The sequence below is a fragment of the Scyliorhinus canicula genome, chromosome 3 (genome assembly GCF_902713615.1).
Source record: "Scyliorhinus canicula chromosome 3, sScyCan1.1, whole genome shotgun sequence".
In the NCBI taxonomy this organism is placed as follows: Eukaryota; Metazoa; Chordata; class Chondrichthyes; order Carcharhiniformes; family Scyliorhinidae; genus Scyliorhinus; species Scyliorhinus canicula.
The window spans coordinates 195,921,426-195,945,440 of NC_052148.1; the positions used below are offsets into that span (position 1 = coordinate 195,921,426).

Here is a 24,015-nt window from a genome sequence, read left to right on the forward strand (position 1 = left end):
AAGGGCAGTCACTCTCACCTCACTTCTGGCATTCAGCTCTTTTGTCCATGTTTGACCAAGGCTGTAATGAGGTCAGGAGTTGAGTGACCCTGGTGGAACCCAAACTGAGCATCCGTGAGCAGGTTATTGGATGGCACGGTAGTATAGTGGTTAGCACTGTTGATTTACAGCGCCAGGGTCCCAGGTTCAATTCCTGGCTTGGGTCACTGTCTGTGCGGAGTCTGCACGTTCTCCCTGTGTCTGTGTGGGTTTCCTCCAGGTGCTCTGGTTTCCTCCCACAAGTCCTGAAAGGTGAAATGGACATTCTGAATTCTCCCTCTGTGTACCCGAACAGGCGCCGGAATGTGGTGACTGGGGGATTTTCACAGTAAGCCTACTTGTGATAATAAAGATTATTATTATTGCTGAGTAAGTGCCACTTGATAGCACTGTTGATGACTCCTTTCATCACTTTACTGATGATGGAGAGTAGACTGATAGGGCAGTAATTGACTGGGTTGGATTTGTCCTGTTACTTGTGTACAGGACACACCTGGGCAATTTTCCACATTTCCGGGTAGATGTCAGTGTTGTGGCTGTACTGGAACAGCTTGGCTAGGGGTGCGGCCAGTTCTGGAGCACAAGTCTTCAGTACTATTACCAGGATATTGTCAGGGCCCATTGCCTTTGCAATATCCAGCCTTTTTTTGATGTCATGTGGAGTGAATCATATTGGCTGAAGGCTGACATCTGTGATGCTGAGGACCTCTGGATGAAGCCGAGATGGATCATCCACTCGGCACTTCTGGCTGAAGATTGTGCGAATGCCTCAGCCTTGTCTTTTGCACATATACGCTGGGCTCTTCCATCATTGAGGATGGGGATATTTGTGGAGCCTCCTCCCCAGTGAGTTGTTTAATTGTCCACCACCATTCACCACTGAATGTGGCACCACTGCAGAGCTTAGATCTGATGCGTTCATAGTGTAACTGCTTAACTCTGTCTATTACTTGCTCCTAATGCTGTTTGGCACACAATGAGTCCTGTGTTGTAGCTTCACCAGGTTGAAGCCTCATTTTTCGGTATGCCTGATGTTTCTCCTTGCATGTTCTCCTTTACTCTTCATTGAACCAGGGTTCATCCGCTGGCTTGGTAGTAATGTTAGAGTGGGAATATGCTGGGCCATGAGGTTGCAGATTGTGGTTGAATACAATTCTGCTGTGCTGATGGCCCACAGCACTTCATGGATGCACAGTCCTGAGTTTCTAAATCCGTTTGAAGTCTATCCCTTTTAGCACTGTGGTAGTGCCACACAACACGATGGAGGGTATCCTCAGCGTGAAGATGGGACTTTGTCTCCACGAGGATTGTGCGTGGTCACTTCTACCAATACTGCCATGGACAGATACATCTGCAACAGGCAGGTTGGTGAGGATGAGTTCAAATATGTTTTTCCCTGTTATTGGTTCCCTCTCCACCTGCTGCAGCTCCAGTCTAGCAGTTGTGTGCTTTAGTACCCGGCCAGCCCAGTCTATGGTGGTACTACCGAGCCACCTTTGGTGAGGGACACTGAAGTCCCCCACCCATAGCATATTCTGTGCCCTTACCATTCTCAGTGCTTCCTCCAAGTGGTGTTCAACATGGAGGAGCACTATTCATCAGCTGATGGTGGCCGGTATGTGGGAATCATCCTCGGAATCAGCCGAAGGTTTCCTTCCCTATGCTGGGAAACAATCCATCAATCACCTGCCTTCCTGTGCAGTCAACTGGGAGTTTCTGGATATTTCCCAGTGGTGTCCTGGAAGTTTTTGAAGGCAAAAATAAATGTTATGGGCTGTGCTCACCTTCACAGTCACTGATAATCTGTGACCACCAAATCCAGAAGGGAGCAGATCTCCTAGGAGGCTGCATATGACTCTCATCACCTGACATGATAATCCTAGCTTCCAGAGATGGCAATCCGCCTGCACATCATCTTCTATAGGCATTGCCTCCCGCCTCCCCCCCCCCCCCCCCCCCCCACAATCTCAATCCATCGCTACCATTCCTCTCTCTTACCCATCACCTGTAAGTCTCTCAAAAACAAGCTGTTGCTGGTGGTCATCTTGCCCCTCGTTTAACATCCAATGTAAGCCCGCCATGGCACTGCCCATCCTGATCTTGAATCACAAAATTTTTAAAGTGCACAAATTAGCTTCTCAATACAATTACAGGTGCTCTGAACGGACTGTGCCATTTGAGCACTGACCCTTTATTGTTCTCTTGTGCCTGACTTTAAATGAGCCTTACCAAGTGTTTCCCATCCTTTTCACCTGAGAAACCTGCACGTTATGTTTAAATACTAAACAGAATCTAATCCATTAATAACCCAGACAGAATCTAATCCATTAATGAAAAAATGAAATGAAATGAAAATCGCTTATTGTCACGAGTAGGCTTCAATGAAGTTACTGTGAAAAGCCCCTAGTCGCCACATTCCGGCGCCTGTCCGGGGAGGCTGGTACGGGAATCGAACCGTGCTGCTGGCCTGCTTTATAAGCCAGCGATTTAGCCTTGTGAGCTAAACCAACCCAGACAGAATCTAATCCATTAATAACCCATCCATTGACTCTGTCTACATCTCCAGCTGCCTTGGGAAAGCGGCAAGTATAATCAAAGACCCCTCCAACCCGAGTTATTCTCTCTTCCAAACTCTTCCATCGGGCAGGAGATGCAAAAGTCTGAGAACCTACCTGCATTAACAGGTTCAAAAACAGCTTCTTCCCCGCTGTTACCAGACTCCTGAATGACCCTTTTATGGACTGAACTGATCTTCACACATCTTCTTTACTGAGTAGTGCTTCACCCGATGCCTGTGTCTATGTATTTACATTGTGTATTTATCGTACGTCCTATGTTTTTCATGTATGGAACAAATTACCTGGACTGTTAACAGAACAATAATTGTCACCATACTTCGGTACACGTGACAATAAACCCAAATCAGAAGCAGTAGCCTAAAGGGGTTATAAAAACACACTGAAATGCACCCAAGTTAAACTCAAAAGACAAGCTGGAGGCAACCTCCAGAGATGCTGACGTTTTCCAGTGTCGCTGACCTTTTACACATTGGTTGGGCTGGAGATGTGTTGCTGAGTGTTTGGAGGCCAGGCCAGGCTGGAGATGTGTTGCTGAGTGTTTGGAGGCCAGGTCAGGCTGGAGATGTGTTGCTGAGTGTTTGGAGGCCAGGCCAGGCTGGAGATGTGTTGCTGAGTGTTTGGAGGCCAGGCCAGGCTGGCGATGTGTTGCTGAGTGTTTGGAGGTCAGGTCAGGCTGGAGATGTGTTGCTGAGTGTTTGGAGGCCAGGTCAGGCTGGAGACGTGTTGCTGAGTGTTTGGAGGCCAGGCCTGGCTGGAGATGTGTTGCTGAGTGTTTGGAGGCCAGGCTGGAGATGTGTTGCTGAGTGTTTGGAGGCCAGGCCAGGCTGGAGATGTGTTGCTGAGTGTTTGGAGGCCAGGTCAGGCTGGAGATGTGTTGCTGAGTGTTTGGAGATCAAGTCAGGCTGGAGATGTGTTGCTGAGTGTTTGGAGGCCAGGTCAGGCTGGAGACGTGTTGCTGAGTGTTTGGAGGCCAGGCCAGGCTGGAGATGTGTTGCTGAGTGTTTGGAGGCCAGGCTGGAGATGTGTTGCTGAGTGTTTGGAGGCCAGGCCAGGCTGGAGATGTGTTGCTGAGTGTTTGGAGGCCAGGTCAGGCTGGAGATGTGTTGCTGAGTGTTTGGAGGTCAGGTCAGGCTGGAGATGTGTTGCTGAGTGTTTGGGGGCCACGCCAGGTTGGAGATGTGTTGCTGAGTGTTTGGAGGCCAGGTCAGGCTGGAGATGTGTTGTTGAGTGTTTGGAGGCCAGGCCAGACTGGAGACGTGTTGCTGAGTGTTTGGAGGTCAGGTCAGGCTGGAGATGTGTTGCTGAGTGTTTGGAGGCCAGGCCAGGCTGGAGATGTGTTGCTGAGTGTTTGGAGGCCAGGCCAGGCCAGGCCAGGCCAGGCTGGAGATGTGTTGGTGAGGGATTGGAGGCCAGGCTGGAGTGTTTGAGCCAGATCTCTCACCTGTCTCAGTGCTGCCACCTGCGCACGTGACCAATTAGCCCCCTTGGGGCTGGGCACCTGACAATTTCCGGTCGCTGACGCCTGTTGATTGACAGAGGATCTGACCATTCAGAGCGCGGATGATCCTGAAACGTGTGGGCTGCGCACCAATGGCAGCGGCGCGGGGGCGGGTCTTCGGAGGAGCGTCCAGCTGCTGTTTACAGATGGTGCCGGTTCGGAAAGGCTTTGCAGAGCTCAGTCAGCCCACGAAGATTTTGGAATTCGTGCGGGGAGAAGCGGGTGGCAGCCGGCTTGGCTATGTGTGAATTCGTGCCGAGACGCTGAGATCGGAGTCGGCATCTGCCAGCGGCTCGGCCTGTTTGGTTCCGAGAGGCCCGGCTGCACCGCACAGCACCAACATACTGCACGTTCCCTGGAGAGCAGGGTGTCCATTGCTGCGAGGGGGTCCGGGGAAGTGCTGCCCATTGCATTGGGGGGTCCAGGGGAGTGCTGGCCATTGTAGAGGGGGGTCCGGGGAAGTGCTGCCCATAGTAGTGGGGGGTCCGGGGAAGTGCTGCCCATAGTAGTCGGGGGTCCGGGGAAGTGCTGCCCATTGTAGTGGGGGGTCCGGGGAAGTGCTGCCCATAGTAGTGGGGGGTCTGGGGAAGTGCTGCCCATTGTAGTGGGGGGGTCTGGGGAAGTGCTGCCCATTGTAGAGGGGGGTCTAGGGAAGTGTTGCCATTGTAGAGGGGGGTCTGGGGAAGTGCTGCCCATTGCATTGGGGGGTCCAGGGGAGTGCTGGCCATTGTAGTGGGTGGTTCGGGGAAGTGCTGCCCATTGTAGTGGGGGGGGTCCGGGGAAGTGCTGGCCATTGTAGTGGTGGGTCTGGGGAAGTGCTGCCCATTGTAGTGGGGGGTCCGGGGAAGTGCTGCCATTGTAGTAGGGGGTCCAGGGAAGTGCTGCCATTGTAGTGGGGGGTCCGGGGAAGTGCTGCCCATTGTAGTGGGGGGTCCGGGGAAGTGCTGCCCATTGTAGTGGGGGGTCCGGGGAAGTGCTGCCCATTGTAGTGGGGGGTCTGGGGAAGTGCCCATTGTATTGGGGGGTCCGGGGAAGTACTGCCATTGTAGTGGGGGGTCTGGGGAAGTGCTGCCCATTGTAGTGGGAGTGGCCAAGGAGCACGGGCAGTGAGGGGGTCCAGGGAGCAGGCTGCCTTTTACAGTGAGTGGGTCTAGGGATCAGGCTGCCCGTTACAGTGAGTGGGTCCAGGGAGTAGGCTGCCCGTTGCAGCAAGGGGGTCCAGGGAGCAGGCTGCCCGTTGCAGTGAGGGGGTCCAGGGAACTGGCTGCTGTTGCAGGGAGGGGCTCCAGGGAGCAATCTGCCCATTGCAATCAGGACATCCAGGGGAATGCCTGTCCTTTGTTCTAAGTGTTCATTTCAATGTGTGTCCAGGTTGGTCCGAGGACATGTAGTGAAGGTATCCATGAATTGTTAAGCCCATTGCCTGGGAAACAGAACCACTTTTTAACACTCAGAAAAAGTATATAATTGAGGTGGTTGAGGGAAGTGTAGTATATATACCTGCCAAATGTGGATTTAGGAGGATCTGATTATCTGAAGTACATTGGTTGAAAGAAGCACATTTATATCCTGGAACCATGCCGTGCACCTGTGGAAACTGGAGACGGTGGATCCGGCCTTTGGTGGTATTCCTGTACATAGTGGGTGTTCTGGTTGCCATCCCTCTCTGTGTCTGGGAGCTGCGGAAATCTGAGGTAACATGGGAAGGCTTATTCTATTCCGCTTTGAGACATTCCTGTTTTTGAAAGCTGATTTATTTAAATCAGAAGCCTTCACTGGAAAGTGTCATAATGTTATTTTAATTTGCACTCGGAAATTCCTATAATCAAATGCACTCTTCCTGTTCAAGAAGGCAGTTGGTCACACCAAGGAGTTTGTTTCACTTTTTTTAAACAGTATTTTTTTATTAATCGACCTTCTGCAGTATTGCTTATGATAAGTTGGAGGATGCACTCTCTTTCTTAACTGAGTGTTTTTATCTCTCCTATCCTGCAGCTTTTTCATCTTCTAGCGCTTGCTTTTTCCATTCCCTTTTCTATTGCCCTTTGTCTCGAGCTTTAATCTAGCCTTTCACATCTTTATTATTGTCACAAGTAGGCTTACATTAACACTGCAATGAAGTTGCTGTGAAAATCTCCTAGTCGGTGCCTGTTCGGGTACACAAGGAACAAAGAAAGGTACAGCACAGGAACAGGCCCTTCGGCCCTCCAAGTCTGTGCTGACCATGCTGCCCGTCTAAACTGAAATCTTCTACACTTCCGGGGTCCATCTCCCTCTATTCCCATCCTATTCATGTATTTGTCAAGATGCCTGTTAACCGTTACTATCGTCCCTGCTTCCACCACCACCTCCGACAGCGGGTTCCAGGCACCCACTACCCTCTGTGTAAAAATACTTACCTCGTACATCTCTAAACCTTGCCCCTCGCACCTTAAACCTATGCCCCCTAGTAATTGACCCCTCTACCCTGGGAAAAAGTCTCTGACTATCCACTCTGTCTATGCCCCTCATAATTTTGTAGACCTCTATCAGGTCGCCCCTCGGCCTCCTTTGTTCCAGTGAGAAAGAGGGAGAATTCAGAATGTCCAATTCTAACAAGCACGTCTTTTGGGATTTGTGGGAGGCAACTGGAGTGCCTGGAGGAAACCCACGCAGACACAGGGAGAATGTGCAGACTCTGCACAGTGACCCAAATGGGAACTGAACCCGGGTCCCTGTTGCTGTGAAGCAACAGTGCTAACCGCTGAGGAATTGGTGTGTTGGACAAGGCAGCACTCTGTGGAGCTGACTGGAGTGCCAGGCATGGAAGTGATTGCAGATCATGGATGCATTTTGGGCTGTAAATCGTAAACTGGGGAAGAGATCCGATCAGAAGGCTGCATTTTCTCCTTATGAAAGCAAGGTGTGGTAAGGAAGGAAATCTGTTCATGGGTAGGAGGAGGGAGAGGTGAGAGTTCACCAACAAGAAAGGCAAAGGCACTTGGGTCTAGAAGCAACAGGACAGAGGTATAAAGAGCCAGAGGTGCTCAGGATAATGGAAAGGAAAGGGCAATGAGCAAGAAGAACGATGCTCAGCCTTGGGGAAAGGAGATAGAAACAGCGAGGGTTTAGAAGGAGCAGGCACTTAATATCTAATTGTGAAAAAAAGAGGGGAGAAAGATAGAATGCATGACGAGTTAGTAAGAAGTCTTCAACACCAGGTTAAAGTCCAACATGTTTGTTTCAAACACTAGCTTTCGGAGCACTGCTCCTTCCTCAGGTGAATGAAGAGGTATGTTCCAGAAACATCTATATGGACAAATTCAAAAATGTCAGACAATGCTTAGAATGTGAGCATTAGCAGGTGATCAGGTCGTTACCAATCCAGAGATGGGGTAACCCCAGGTTAAAGAGGTGTGAATTGTCTCAAGCCAGGACAGTTGGTAGGATTTCGCACGCCCAGGCCAGATGGTGGGGGATGAATGTAATGTGACAGGAATCCTAGGTCCCGGTTGAGGCCGCACTCGTGTGCGGAACTTGGCTATAAGTTTCTGCTCGGCGATTCTGCGTTGTCGCGCGTCCTGAAGGCCGCCTCGGAGAACGCTCACTCGGAGATCAGAGGCTGAATGCACCTGACTGCTGAAGTGTTCCCCGACTGGAAGGGAACATTCCTGCCTGGTGATTGTTGCGCGATGTCCGTTCATTCGTTGTCGCAGCGTCTGCATGGTCTCGCCAATGTACCACGCTTCGGGACACCCTTTCCTACAGCGTATAAGGTAGACAACGTTGGCCGAGTCACACGTGTATGTACCGCGTACCTGGTGGGTGGTGTTCTCGCGTGTAATGGTGGTACCCATGTCGATGATCTGGCACGTCTTTCAGAGATTGCCATGGCAGGGTTGTGTGGTGTTGTGGTCACTGTTCTGAAGGCTGGGTAGTTTGCTGCAAACAGTGGTTTGTTTGAGGTTGTTTGCAGCCTTCAGAACAATCCCAGTTTCTCCAATCTTATCAACATAACCAAGCCCCTCATCCCTATAACAATTCTCATTATTTTTTCTGACCTTCCTCTTAAAGCCTTTGCATTTTTCTGAAAGTGCGGTGGCCAAAATTGGACACAGTATTCCAGTTAAGGTCAAACAAGTTCTTTATAAAGGTTCATCGTAACTTTTTTGCTTTTGTACTCTATGCCTCAATTAATAAATTCTTGGATGTTTTATGCCTTTTTAACTGCTTTCTGAACATGTCATATTCCAATGAATTTTCTTTTGCTTCTCACGTCCCCTTTAGAATTGTACCTTTTATTTTATACTGTTTCTCCCTGTTTCCTCTACCAAAATGTAATAATTTGCATTTCTGTGCATTACATTTTATCTGCCACATGCCTGCCCGTTCCACCAGCCTATCTATGTACATGCATGTTTTGTGTCATCTGTAAATTTTTGAAATGATGCCATCTACACCCAAGTCAATTATTGTACATCAAGAAATGAAGTTGTCCTCATACGAACCCCAGGGGGACCCCCATTGTTATATTTTCCTCCAGTCCAAGAAACAACCATTTCCCTCTACTTTCTCTTTCCCTGCCATTCAACCAATTATGTATTGCTGCCCCTGTCACTTTTATTCCACTGATTTCAACTTTGCTGATAAGCCTGTTATTGTAATACTTTATCAAATGCCTTTTGGAAGTCCACAGACTGCATTACCTTCATCTGCCGTCTCTGCTACTTAATCAAAAACCTCAATTAAGCTAGTTAAATTCTTGTGGCCACTTTGTTTTTATAATAGAAAAAGTTGACAAAGTGCACCGACAACTCAAACTGCCAGTGATTAATGAATATGTCAACTTAACATAGCATCTTACCTTATAACACAGGCTGCCAGCAACAAAAAAATAGTTAGACAGTACCACACCCTGCATAGGCATTTTGCATAGTTCCCAAAGCCAAATTATTTCAATCTAATTCTTCTGTAACTGAATTGCAGATAACAAAACTGCAACTTTATGTATCAATGATATGTTGTTTCCAGTAATGTTTTGTTTCTGTTTTTTAATCGAGGTCGGAACTCACAATAAAGCATGGTTCACTGCTGGAATTTTTGTATTTATGACAATTCCAATATCACTTTGGGGTATCTTGCAACATCTGGTGCATTATACTCAGCCAGAATTACAGAAGCCAATAATAAGGTACTCAACATACCTTTGTTTTTACGAATTACAATACTAGCTGTACATATAGGAAAATCAGTAAATGCAGACTATTTAGAATTCTAATTTTGTCAATTTTCTGTCTACAGGATCCTATGGATGGTACCTATTTACAGTTTAGACAGTGTAAGTTTGTTTTAAAATTATAAATAATTTGTGTTGCTATGAACCCTTGAATTAAAATATATTATTCATGCACCAGACAATTAGTTAAATGCGAGATTGTTACAATCCAGAATTATTACAGTAATGTTTCCCCCTTGTGGGAGGAATCTAGAATTAGGGGGCACAGTTTCAAAATAAGGAGTCTCCCATTTAAGACAGGCATGAGGAGGAATTTCATCTTTCAAGGAGTATTGGTGTTTAGGATTTTCTTCCTCGGCAAGCAGTGGAGGCTGAGTCATTGAATATATTCAAGGCTGAATTAAACAGATTTTTGATTGACGAGAGTCGAGGATTATGGGAGGCACGCAGGAAAGTGGAGTTAAGACCACAATCAGATCAGCCATGATCTTAACGAATGGCAGAACAGACCTGAGGGGCCAAAGGCTACTCCTGTTCCTGTATTCTTGTTATCAGCTCACCTGTTTTCAATAATAATAATCTTTTATTGTCACAAGTATGAAGTTACTGAGAAAAGCCCCCAGTCGCCACATTCCAGCACCTGTTCAGGTAAGCTGGTAGAGGAATTGAACCGGCGCTGCTGGCCTTGTTTGAATTGCAAACCAGCTGTCTAGCCCACTGAGCTAAACCAGCCCAAAGCACTTATTTTTAAAAAAAATTAATAAATTTAGAGTACCCAATTCATTTTTTCCAATTAAGGGGTAATTTAGTGTGGCCAATCCACCTACCCTGCACATCTTTGTGTTGTGGGGGTGAAACCCACGCAAACACGGGGAGAGTATGCAAATTCCACACAGACAGTGACCCAGAGCCGGGATTGAACCTGGGACCTTGGCGCAGTACTAACCACTGCACCACCGTGCTGCCCCGTAAGCACTTAGTTGTACTAGAGATTAGCGAAAAGACCCAATATTTGTATGTCTCAGGTAAATTTATACCATAAGAATTTGATTTTGTCGTTGATTCCGTTATTGATTTTAATCTGAGATCTTGAGAATTGTTTACAATCAATAAACCCAAAGTAAACTGAATTTTAGTATATAAAAATTCCAAACTGCCTTACTGCCAGTTACTTTAGTTAGATCCTTGCGTTAACAATTTGAGAAACATATTTCTTTTCAATAATGCCCAGAAGTTAAGTAAATGGATGTGCAATTGCTCCATATTTGGAGAATCAAAGTATAGCTCCTTTTGGTGTTGCAATTTACATTAGTTATTTTTTTCAATACTCAAAAGATTTTAATCGTTAAGTTGAAAATTGACGTGATATAAATGTCAGAGTAAAGGTCGTAGATTTGTTTTATCACTTCATAGAATATTTCAAAAATTGTTTTTTATTTGCCATATTTTCATCATTTTCACCATACAAACAGAAAACAAATCAGGAAAGCAACAACAAAACAGCCCCACCAATATACAACCTAAAACATCAACTTGGAGATTTAAAAAATGAAAAACAAACAACAATAAACCCCCTCCCTCACCCCCAGTATTCAATGACAACCAACTTCCGAAAGTGCATGATAAACAAACCCCATGAATTGTAGAACAGCTCCTTCGCCCCCCCCCCCCCCCCAACTCAAACTTCACCTTCTCCAGAGTCAAAAACTCCAGTAGGTGCCCCCGCCACGCCGAGGCTGACCTCCATCTCAACTGGACCCACCCACGAGCAATCAGCGAGACAAAGGCTAAAACGTCTGCCCCTGCAACTCGAGCAGGTCCGACATCCCGAAAATGGCCTCTAGGGGACCCGGATCCAACTCCACATGCAGCACCCCCGAGATGGTGTTAAATACCTCCCTACAATACCTTTCCTGCTTTGGCAGGACCAAAACATATGCACATGGTTTGTGGGGCCACTCCCACAGGACTCACAGACATCTTCCACCCCCTCAAAGAGCTGGCTCATCCTTGTTTTTGTGAGGTGCACCCTATACATGAGGTTCAATTATATCAACCCCAACCTCGCGTATGAGGTTGAGGTATTAACCCTTTGCAGCACCTCACATCACAGACCCTCATCCATTGCCCCCCTCCCCCAACAGCTCTTTCTCCCACTTCACCTTGACATCCTACATGGACACCTTATCCTCCTCAAGAATCTTCCCATAAATTACTGATATACCCCCTTCTCCAACGCCCCTGCCCCTCCCCGATAGTACCGCCTCCAGCAACGAGGGGACCAGCGCTATCGGGAAGGTCAGGAAATCCTTCCTCGCAAAATCTCGGACCTGCAGGTACCTAAATCCTTTGTCCAGGGCTGGCCTGTACTTCACTCCCAGCTCCTCCAAACGCGCAAATTGTCCCCCCCCCCCACCAACAGCTATTTCATTACCTTAATCTTCCTCTCCTCCTATCTCCATAACCTCACATCCAACCTCCCTGGCTCAAGCCTATGATGCACCCTAATCAGCATCCCCTCTTAACCCGTTCCCCAGCTCAAAGTGCTGTCTAAACTGCCTCCAGATCTTTAACGTTGTCACCACCACCAGACTCACCAAATACTTGCCCGGGGCCTTCGTGAGCGGCGCCATTGCCAACACCGTCAGCCCTGATCCCCTACACAAGCCCTTTTCTATCTTAACCCACTGGGACCCACCCCCCCCCCTTCCCCTAACCCCCCCTTGACCCTGCCCCGCACCTTCTCAGCGTTCGCCACCCAGTAATAATACAATAAGTTTGGGGGACCTCTCCCTCTCTGCAAGACCGCCCTCCTAACCATGGCCACCTCCTCTATTTCCCCCCCCTCCCCCCGCCCCCCAAAATAAACAAGGTGATCAGTCTGTCCACCTCCTTGAAAAAAGATATGGTTAGAAAGACCAGCAGGCAGTGAAATAGGAACAGACATCGCGGTAGCACATTTATTTTAACTGCCTGCACCCAGCCTGCCAACGACAGGGGGAGGTTGGCCCACCTTGCTAAATCGGCCTTCATTCTCCTCACCAAACCTGTAAAGTTATACCTTCGGAGCCCACCCTAATCACGCAACATCTGCACCCCCAAGTACCTAAAGTGGGTTGACGCCCTACAAAATGGCAGCACCCCCCCCCCCCCCCCCCCCCCCCCCCCCCCCCCCCACTCCCAGTACACCATAAAATACTCTCTCTTACCTCGGTTCAATTTATAGCCCAAGAACAATCCGAATCTTTGGCGCAGCGCCATTATATTCCACACCAACGTGCTCTACTCTGAGATGTACAGTAGCAAATCGCCCACGTACAAGAATACTCTCAGTTCCACTCCACACCCCCCACTATCCCCCTCCACAACCGTGAGCTCCTTTAGAGCGATGGCCAGCGGCTCTATAGCCAATGTAAACAGCAGGGGGGGGACCGTAGGACACCCTTGCCTAGTACCCCGGTGCAGAGCAAAATACCCCAAATTCATATTATTAGTGCGAACACTCGCCATTGGCTCCTTATACAGCAGCCGCACCCACGGCATAAACCTCGGCCCGATGCCAAATCTTCCCAAGACCGCCATTAAATAAGCCCACTCTACCCAATCAAACGTCTTCTCCGTGTCCAGTGCCATCATGGCCTCCACCACCACCACCTTTCCATCTGTCGGTGACATGATCACATTTAACAGCCTTCCAACATTTGAGAACAGCTGTCTTTCCTTCACAAACTCTGTCTGACCCCCTCCTATCGCCTTCGGGAGGCACCCCACCAACCTTCCCGCCAGCACCTTTGCCAGTCCCTTGGCATCCACATTTAATAGGGATATGGGCATGTATAACCCAAACTTCACTGGGTCCTTATCTTTTTTTTAATAGCAGGCAATTCGAAGTCTGCCCCAGTGTCTGCGATAAAACACCCCGACGTAAACATTCCCACCATCAGCGGTGCCAACTTGTCCTTAAACGTCTTGCAATATTCACTGGGAATCCATCCGGTCCTGCCGCCTTCCCTGACTGCATCCTCCTGATTGCCTCTTTTACCTCCTGCTCCTCCACCGGCTCCTCCAGCCCTGCACCATCTTCCTCCCCTAACCTTGGATACTCCAACACGTCCAGGAATTCCCTCATCTCTCGCTCCTCTCCCGGCACCTCCAATCTATACAACTTCTTCTTCTAGAACTCCTCAAAAACTTTATTAATCTGCTCCAGAGCCACCACTAGCTTCCCTGTCTTATCCTGTACATGGACTATTTCCCTCGCCGCCATCTCCCTCTGGAGCTGGCCGGCCAACATGGCCTTCTCCCCATGCTCATAGACTGCCCCCCTCGCCCATCTCAATTGGCACACCGCCTTCCCTGTGGTCAACCAAGCAAACTTTGCCTGAAGCTCCTTCCTCCTGTCCAAGAGGGCCGGTCCGGGTCCCCCCTCGTACCTCCTATCCATGTCCTATCTACCTCCAACATCTCCTCTATCAACTTTTGAAGCTCCTCTGTCTCCTCTTTGTCCACTTCAGCCTTAAACGAGTTCAGCTCCCCCCTCAGTACTGCCTTCAGAGCATCCCAACCAGTGCCTGCAAAACTTCTCCTGCGCAATTAAATCCCACATATTCCTCAATCACCTTCCCAAACTTATCACAAAAACTCTGGTCCCACAACAACCCCATCCCGGTGTCTGGGCCACTCCCTTCTCCAGAACCACATCCACCCAATGTGGCGCATGGTCCGAGATTATTCGCTGAATACGCTGATCCTTTGATGCCAGCCAATAATGCTTTCCCCACCATGTAAAAGTCTATTTAAAAAAAACAGAACACCTGACCCACCCAGCCCTTCCTGAGCCTCACCTGATCCTTTACCCTCAAGTGGGACTCCGGCAGCATCATCACATCGGCCTTTAGCCTCTTTAAACGCACAAAACACCCTCGATCACTTCACCAGTCCCCCAAACTCCCTCACGTTCCACGTCACTATTCTGACCGGGGGTGTCTCACCCCCACCTCACCTATCGGCCATTCATCATAACCCCTGGCCCTGCCCACTGTGCCTGACCCGCTCCGTCCCTTTGTTGCTGTTGGACCCCTTCCATTCCCAGAATTCCTCCATCCACTTCCTCTTGAAAACACCTCTCCCAGTATCATGTCCTCCCTCCCCCCTCCCTTCACACCCCCAAGTTCCAATGACACAGACACGATGACCCCTGTCAATTCATACCGGGAGTGTTCGTCCCCCTCCCCCAGTAACTCCGCCGGCACCTTCGTGAAGTACTCAGTCAGCCTCAGGCCCTCCAACCCCTTGGATAAGCCCATGATTCTTAAATTCTACCGCCTTGAACTGTTCTCCATGTCCTCCACCTTGGCTCCCAGTCCTTTGGCCTTCACCACCTTCCGCAACTCCTCGCTCATCGAGGTGAACTGGTCACTATGTTGCGAAAGACCTTCCACCCCCCCTTCACCTTCTCTCCTTGCTCCCGCACCTTGGCCGATGCCTTCAACACCGCTGCCTTCACCGGGGCCATCACCTCTTCCACCAGCTCGTTCATCGCTACCATCATCTCTTTATGCATCACCTTCATATGCTTGGCAAATTGCTTTTTGAACTCTCCAGCCTTCGCCATCTTTCCTGCAGCCGGGCTGACCCGTTCGCTCGACGTCAACCTTTTGCTCACGCCCTTCTTTCCGACGGTTTTTTTCTGGTTCTTTGACATTTCCCTCCTTCCTGCAGCAGCACATCCAAAAATTGCCCCTGGGACCGGGCATTAAATTCCAAAAAACAGAGCCTCGAGCAGGAGCCATCCAACGTGCGACTTCCACCTACATGCCACCACCGGAAGTGAATTGATACATTATTTATGACTGTAGATATAACTGAGATAACAATGTGCACATAAGATAATATACTCATCATGATGATTTCATTACACTCCACATTTCATCAAAACTGGACAATGCAGTTAATGTAATCCATTAGAAGGCAGTTGAAAAAACAACTTTAATGCAATTAAGATAATTCTTTAGAAGGCAGTTGAAAAAAAACAATCTGACAAGAAAACAATGCAGTCAGAGTATAGCCAATAACCCTGAAAACAACCGGATGTGTCACAAAGGATTGGCAAAATAAAAGACTAGCAAAAACATGGTAACAGTTGTACGTTGAGTGTCCGAGAGAGTAACAAACATTAGGATCGACTAAAAGTGAACTCCTGACTGTTCCTATTTATTCCCCTTTTTGAAGTAGTGTCTGGTCATCCTTTTAAAGCATTTTCATTCGGATGATTACAGTGGGATATGATCATGTTCAGTTGAATTATTTATTTTTTTGCATGGTCCTGAACATCACATTTTTGTAACGTGAATCTAATATTTTCATCATAAATTGAGGTAAATTTGCAGGGATTTGTAAAAATGGATAAAGGTACTGTTCTCTCGGGCTCTTTCTCCCAACTCTTATTGTGAAGATGTTGAAGAATTTAATAAAAATCTTGCCAGTTTGATTCAATAAATTTAAATTTTGATCTTTGTCACGTTATATATAGCATTATGTTGTTCAGCTATTCAGTTAAATTATGACTAATTGGGGCGCTACGGTGGCACAGTTGTTAGCACTGCTGTCTCACGGTTCCGAGGACTCGGGTTTGATCCCGGCCCTGGGTCACTGTTCGTGTGGGGTTTGCACATTCGCCCGTGTCTCCATGGGAAGATGTGCAGGGTAGGTGGATTGGCCACGCTAAATTGTTCCTATTTTGGAATTTAAAAAAAATAATATCTGATGCAAGGCTCCATATCCCTTGCTATCCATATCCAAAAAATCCATCAATCTCGGTCTTGAAAATTTCAATTGATCTAGCAGTCACTGCCGTTTGGGAGGGGACAATAATAATTTTTGCATAGTTACTGCATCCTTAGTGTGAAAAGATACTCCCTGAATTTTGTTCTGAAATGACTTGGCTCATATAAAGAAAGCCATGTTTTTTATATAATGGACTGAAACCACTGATTGAGTTTCAAAAGACTGAACAACAGCATTTCAATGACAAAAAACGACATCTTCTGAGGTTTAGAAACATTTGCGTGACTACAGTACAAATTGCAAAGCCATGAAAACAGCCGGGGAAAGGGGCGGGGCGGGGGGAGGGGGCTAGAATCACCCATCAGAGATAATCAGTTTAGAGGAATGTGAATGACTCCATCTCCTGAACCATTCACAAAACATCCAGAAAAGAACCTGTGGATGTAACCATTTACAATAGTCGACTCTGGTTGAGAAGAAAACTTAAATCCATAATCTAAATCATGTTAAAACCATAGACCTGGAATCAGTCTGCCATGACCACGTTTGGGCAACTGGCCAGTTGGTGGAATGGGATAATGTGATGAGCCAACTCTTTGTGTTTAAGAAACTGTTTTTCTCCAGGCCAGTCAAAACAAGAGAGACGGAAGAAGGCCCTTGAGTGGGCTCTCACTTTCCACACATCCTGCAAGCTCAAGCCCAGCCTGTTGTTTGACCAGCTATACACCACAGGCAGTGCCGAAAAACCAAGCCTGCAACCGCTTACTTTAGGAAACCAAATCCAAATAGTCCATCAATGCCTTTTAAATTGTCCAGTTACCAAATTTGAAAAGACTCTTGAGCCCTGCCTGAAACCGTCAAAGGCATCAATGTCTTAAATCCACATATAGCTGACTCTCTTTGTATTGTTAAACTACATAATACATCTTCCCACTTTGCAACGTGTGTGGGTGTGTACACACACTTGAAACTGTCTGAGTCACATAATTTTTATTATTTTTATTTAGAACGGATGTTAAGTACAACAAATACCATTTTATTTTTTAAAAGCTTGCATGGAAACCTGTCTGGGTCTTTTACAGTCACAGCTCTTAACCAGTTAACCACTCACTGAATTGGCAAGCACCTTCTTTTACAAAAAAAAACTGTTCTGATCAAACAAAGAATGGAAAAGAACTGTAATACTCGCTCTAATTTTAACATTATACCCACTTATTCTGGATTGCCATTCCAAAGGAAGTAATGTCATTGTTTCATATCAAATCTCTTTACTGCTTTAAAACTATTACAGTTGAACTTCAGTAGTTTCATCTGAAGTTGAAAATGTTTATAAATCACCAAATGCTGCAGGATAGGGTGATATGGCATTTAAAAAAAAACTATACTTCATATGAAGAGAGGTGCACGACAAGGCTGTGTATTGTCGCCGCAAATATTTAATCTGTACTCGGAATAAATGTACAGCGAGTCAGATGTATTCCCCGAAGTAAAAGTTGGAGCAAGAATATAACATACTTGTCCCTGGTGGCGCAGTGGTTAGCACTGCTGCCTCACAGCACCAGGGACCCAGGTGCAATTTCCACTTTGGGTGACTGTGTGGAGCTTGCACTTGCTCCCCGTGTCTATGTGGGTTTCCTCCCACAGTCTAAAGATGTGTAGGTTAGGTGGATTGGACACTAAATTACCCCTTAGGGTGAGGTTGCAGGGCGGGGGATAGGGTGGTCTTTCGGTGCAGACTCAATGGGCCAAATGGCCTCTTTCTGTACTGTAGGGATTGTGGTACGCTGATGACACAACATTGCCTCTTGAATCAAAAGAGGCCCTCCAAAATATCAAAGATCAAGTAAAATCTAGACACTTGGAATATGAATTGAGCATGAATACCGAAAAGATAAAAACCATCAGAAGAAGTATGAAAATAGAAATGGATGATGTCCCACTGGAATAATTTTGTCTGCTTGGACTAATGATAATGGAAGAGGGTAGATGTGATGCCAAAACCACAAAAAGGATAAGAGGTAATTTTGTAAAGATGAAAGATGTGATAATGACAAGAAAACACAAGCTTGTAACATGGGGGGACAAACCTCATAAGATGCTACATTCTATCACTCTCCTGTAGGCCTTCAAAACCTAAACGCTGAAAGATCTGCGGAAGAAATTGAGGCCTATGAAATTTGCTCAAGCTTCTGCTTAAAATTCCATATATGGGCCACAAGATAAATGAAGAGGTGCTTGAAATTGCAATGGCAAAAATAACTCTCACATTTTACTTTAGCCATTTGATCAGAGCTGAAAAATTAGATAGCTCTGTGGGAGTACAGTAGAAAGAGGGGTCAACCTTGGTGTAGTTGCATGACAGTTGTCACAGAGCAGTTGTGGATGAGCTACAATGGATGAGTGAGGATGGCGCAAGTGACAAGTGGAACATACCATGACAGCAGATCTCCTGCTAGGAATAGCTACAAGCAGAGGCAGCAGCAGATCCCTTTAAATGACTTAACTGCCTATCATTTGGCCTCCCATTTCCCACTTCTGTAGCTATCAGTTTGCTCAACCACTCTCTTGTCTTCACCCTGAGGCTCTTGCTCCTGTTATGCCCTTCCCACTTTCCCTGGTATGGTGCCTTCTTTACTCTGTTAAGTTTAAGGGTGCAGACAACAGGCAATTGATTTATCCATGCTTTGCTAGATCTGGCTAGAGACTATGTTAAACACTCTTGAGCCTTGTTCTCCTTTGTTAAAACCACCCAGTTCTCCAGGAACATTTTTGAAAACAAAAGTAACTCCCAATTTATTTCCTCAATTTCTGACGGCTGACTAAACAGCTAGGCCCACCCCCCCTAACCACCACCACTCTCACCTCCAGGCAGATGCAAGGAAATCATGTACTTCTTGATACTGAGACCATTCGAAACAATCTTTGGTACATTCCGTCACTTTCCTTTTGCCCACTAAACCAAACCTTTTGCAAATTTCACCCAAGCCTTAGCCCTAAAAATGTATCTTTCTTTGCTTTCTCTCCCGTCTCCCCCATAGCCTCTTCCATCTTACTCATACCCTCTCCAAGCTCATCTTGTTGACAAAACTCAACTCCTTCACTGTTGACTATCACCATTAACATGTGGCCGGCTCTGCTTCCTTTCCTGGTCCACATAACCAGTTGACTTTGTAAATGATCCACGGTTGTCTGATTTTGTGATCTTCCATTTCTAAAGTATCTATCGCCTCTTCTAAAATCTCATCCTCAACCCTTTGTCCTACAGCCTCATCTCTAACCTCCCTTTCCTCTCCAAAGTTCTTGAATGTTTTGTGGCCTCCCAAATCTGTACCTATGTAACCTGTAATTCCATGTTTAAATCTTTCCACTCAAATTCCTGTCACTGCATTAATAACCGAGGTATATTATCCCTCCTTGGCCTCTCTTTAACACAGCTGATCATATTATACTCTTGCAAGACATCTCCCCTTGTCCATCTAAGAGGAGATATCCTTGTTTGATTCCACTCTTATCTATCTAGTTTTGGCCAGAGTATCTTCAAGTACACCGACCTGGTGTCAGATTATTTGTCTGATATCTTATTTTGGTTGAGCCGCACTTTCCATTGGGAAAAGTGGAGCCATTGCCATGAGACTCTACTTCAAACTCCTTGTCCTTGCCACCAGTTCAATCCCTGGCAATTGTCTCTAATTGAACCAAACTATTCACAGCCATAATGTCCCACTTGACCCCGAGTTGAACTTTGCATCCCATGTCCTGATTATCACAAAGGATGCCCACTTTTGCCTCCACCCCTACCTCAGCCCATCTGCTGTCAAAAACCTTGATTCTAACACTTATGGACTCGGCTATTCCAGTGTTCTTGTGACTCTGCCCAACAACCCTCCAAGAACTTTGTGTTCCTCCAGTTTGGGCTGTTGTGCATCTACACACTTGCATTTGCACCATTGCTGGTCATGGTAGAATTCATTCTCTTTAAACCCACCAGTTGGATCAAGTTTCTAGCCTCCCATCTAATTGTTCTTTTCTTTGGCTTGATGTTGGTTTTTGTCTTTGGTGCTTTGCAATGTTTTCCTACGTTAGAGGTGCAATAGTAATGCTAGCTGGTGTTTCAATGGAATTGTCTGCTATTTTTTAATTTAATTTAATTTTTTCATTTTCCAATTAAGGGGCAATTTAGCGTGGCCAATCCACCTACTCTACACATGTTTGTGATGTGGGGGTGAGACCCACGCAGACATGGGGAGAATGTGCAAACTCCACACGGACAGTGACCCAGGGCCGGGATTGAACCTGAGTCCTCAGCACCGTGAGGCAGCAGCGCTAACTACTGTGCCACCGTGCCGCCCTGTCTGCAATTCTTTTTATTGCAAATTATACTCATTGGCCATCTAAATGTAATGATCCATCTAAATGTAATAGTACAAATGTCGTCTTGGTGTTTCATGCTTTCAGCCTTAAATATGATGATTCGTTTGAAGAAAACAACTTGAAACATAATGTTCTTTTACCCATTCACCATCAAATGTATTGTGGAATGTGTTCATTCAATGGCAAATGGATTAAGCTGAATCATGAGATTGTTATGTACATGCATTCGCCTCCTTGCACATAACTTGGGTTTCCATGGTGCATGTACCTTGGGAATTAGAAAAAAGAAGTAAGTTTCATACTAAATATTTGGTGTGAACAGAGATATTGTAGGTGCTAATGATCTATTACAGTTGTGTACCATCCTGAATTTAATATCAACTTCAGTCAGAAATGGAAACTTAACTCACTGGATAACAAAATATGAAGACTGATTTAGAGAGGAGGGGAATGGGGGCGGGGGATTAGAGAGGGAGGGAAATGCGGGTGATTACAATTTCAGTTGAAGAAACAATCACTGCCTTTAGGAGGATAATATGCTAGAAAGACCATCAAATGAGGACAGGTGGATTCAACTGAGGAATAAAAACTTGGCATTCGTACTACTGGAATTTGTTAAGAGAAGGTTTTGTCCGAATAAGATTGGCTTTTTTGAGGTAGCAAGAAAAATCACTGAGGGTATGCATTTGATGTAGTCCACGTAAATTTTTACGGTCCCACTTGCCCCACTGGTTAGAAAAGTAAGAGCTTGTGGGATCCAAGGGCAAGTTATAAATTGTACCTAAAATTGGCGTGGAAGTGAATGCAAAAGGTAAGAGTCAGTGGGTGGTTTTGTGATTGGAAGGCTCGTTTTCTGTAACTTGAAGGTTGATACCAGTGGATTCCATAAGGCTTGGTAGTCGGTTCCTTGATGATTTAGACTTAAATGTAGGAGGCATGAATAAGAAGTTAACAGATAAAAAAAATTGGCCATGCGATTGATAGGAGGAAAGTTGTAGGCTGGAGGAAGATGTCAGGTGTGCAGAAAAGTGATGACTAAATTCAGTCCATAGACGAATGAGGTAATGCATTTGGGGAGGGTAAACAAGACAAGAGAGTACACAATAAATCATCGCAAATTTTGAAATGTAGACCCACAAGGGAGTTCTTCGAATGAATGTCCACAGATCCTATTGGGTGGCAGGGCAGGTCGATAAGATTTAAGGCGGAATATTGGATGCTTTCCTTTAACAGCCAAGGTATAGAATATAAGAGCGTGGAAGTTATGTTGCTTAGACCACAGCTAGAGTGCTGCACACAGTTCTGATCACTGCAGTATAGGAAAGATGTGATTCCACAAGAGAGTAGAGAGCAGATCTGCAAGGGTGTTGCTCAGACTAGAGAATCTTAGCTGTGAGGCAAAATTTGCTGGAAATAGAGGAGGCCGAGAATACATTTTATTAGGTTGTATTGAATTATAAGAAACTTTGATAGTGGGCTTTTATTGCTTTAGTTTAGTGTTTGGGGTGATTTTTTTTAAAGTGCATATCCAAGCTTGGGATACAATAACTCTTCATCCAGATGCTGAATTGTGTAGTGTGATAAAATCTAGTTTATTTATTTTCACATGAACCATTTCTTTTTTTTGCCAGTGGATAGCCTTGAAATATCCTCATATCGCTATATATGTCGACACATGTCGAGAGTGTTATGAAGCATATGTCATCTATAACTTCATGATTTTCCTACTGAGCTATTTGACATATCAGTACCCAAATTTGGTGATACTGCTGGAAGCTAAAGATCAACAGAAACATCTGCCACCTCTCTGCTGCTGTCCATCTTGGCATATGGGAGAGTAAGTAATAATGTCGCTTTGCTTAAATGCAGCTAATTTTCCTGCAAGAGGTGTAAACTGAAATGATTGGCTTGTATCTTAAATTCTAATCTTCTCTGTGTAATATTTTAAAATCTATGCCATGTAATGAACTAACCATTTATGTGGCGATCTTATTAACCATTTTGCACATAATACTCAAACAATGCTGCAAGTTCAAAATAAGCACTGTTCTAGTGATAAGTGCAAATGAAAGAGGCCATTCTTCCCATCTTGGCTCATTAATTTGAAAATTTCAGCACGTACTGTATCTTGGGTTTGAATCAGTTTACTGCAGATAACTTTTCCCAGTCTAATCACATTAAGAGCAGAAACAAACCCAGAAACAACTTTGCGAGCTGCATGAGCTTTTAGGATACGTGAACAAAAGCTTGGTCGAAAAGGTAGGTTTTAAGACACATCTTAAAGGAAAAGAGAGAAAGCTAGAGAGACCGTCAAGGTTAAAGAGGAAATTCCAGAGCTTTGGCTGAAGGCATGCTGCCAATGGTGATAATAAAATCAGGAATGTTCGAGGTCTTGGAGGGTTCCAAGGTTAGAGGAAGTTAAAGGAAGGGAGGAATGTGGTCACAAAGAAATATGAAAATTCTGAAATTAAGGCCTCGTTCGTCTGAGAGCCACAAAGGTCATCAAAGGGATGATGGAAAAATGAAAGTTGGTGAGTATTTTTTAATTGATTGATGGGATGTGGGTGTCGCTGTCAAGGGCAGCATTTAGTGCCCATCCCTAATTGTCCTTCAGAAGGTTGTGGCGAGTTGCCTTCTTGAACTACAGTCTTTGAGGTGTTAGTGAGGGAGTTCCAGGATTTTTAACCCAGTGACGGTGAAGGAATGGCAATATATTTCCAAGTCAGGATGGTGTGGCTTGGAGGGGGATTTCCAGGTGATGGTGTTCCCATGCGTCTGCGCTCCATGACCTTCTACATGGTAGTGGTCGTGGGTTTGGAAGATGCTGTCAAAGAAGCCTTGGTGAGTTTCTGTAGTGCATCTCTTTAATGGTACACTGCTACCAGTGAAATGAAAAATGAAAATCGCTTATTGTCACGAGTAGGCTTCAATGAAGTTACTGTGAAAAGCCCCTAGTCGCCACATTCCAGTGCCTGTCTGGGGAGGCTGGTACGGGAATCGAACCGTGCTGCTGGCCTGCTTTAAAAGCCAGCGATTAGCCCTGTGAGCTAAACCAGCCCCTGTGCAGTTGGTGGACAATCTTTGGGAGTCAGTAGGTGAGTTACTCACTGCAGGAGTTAGGATTAAGGCAGCCCAATTTGAATTAATTAGAAGTTTGCAGGAGGTGCAAAGTGGGAGGAACATAGGAAATAAAAGCAAAAGTAAGGCATTCATCCTCTCGAACCTGCTCCACCATATAACTAGATCATGGCTGATCTACCACAATGCCATTTTCCTGCACTATTCCCATACCCCTTGTTTTTTAAATTCATCTCTGTAAATCTATCAATCATTGCCTTGAACAGGACTCAATATTGAATTCAATAACTTTGAGCTGTTAACACTCCCCTCCATCCTGATCCCTTCCCTCGCTTTTTTTTCGGTTTCCTTGGCTTGCCCTAATACAACCCCATCCCCTACCCCACGGGGCCACCTGTCCCTTGTTGTTCAGGTTTTCTCCCACTGGGTACCTGTTCTCTAGAAAACAA

General features: G+C 46.0%; 1 protein-coding gene across 1 annotated transcript in view; it reads left to right on the top strand.

The window, feature by feature from the left end:
• The first annotated feature begins 5,151 nt into the window (after positions 1–5,151).
• Positions 5,152–24,015, top strand: part of tmem184c (transmembrane protein 184C) — a 68,457-nt gene continuing 49,593 nt past the window's right edge. Inside the window, exons 1-4 of the mRNA XM_038791960.1 lie at positions 5,152–5,810; positions 9,156–9,286; positions 9,397–9,433; positions 22,120–22,325. Coding sequence (XP_038647888.1) covers positions 5,694–5,810; positions 9,156–9,286; positions 9,397–9,433; positions 22,120–22,325 — 491 coding nt within the window. The 5' untranslated portion in view covers positions 5,152–5,693. The remainder of the gene's footprint in view (positions 5,811–9,155; positions 9,287–9,396; positions 9,434–22,119; positions 22,326–24,015) is intronic.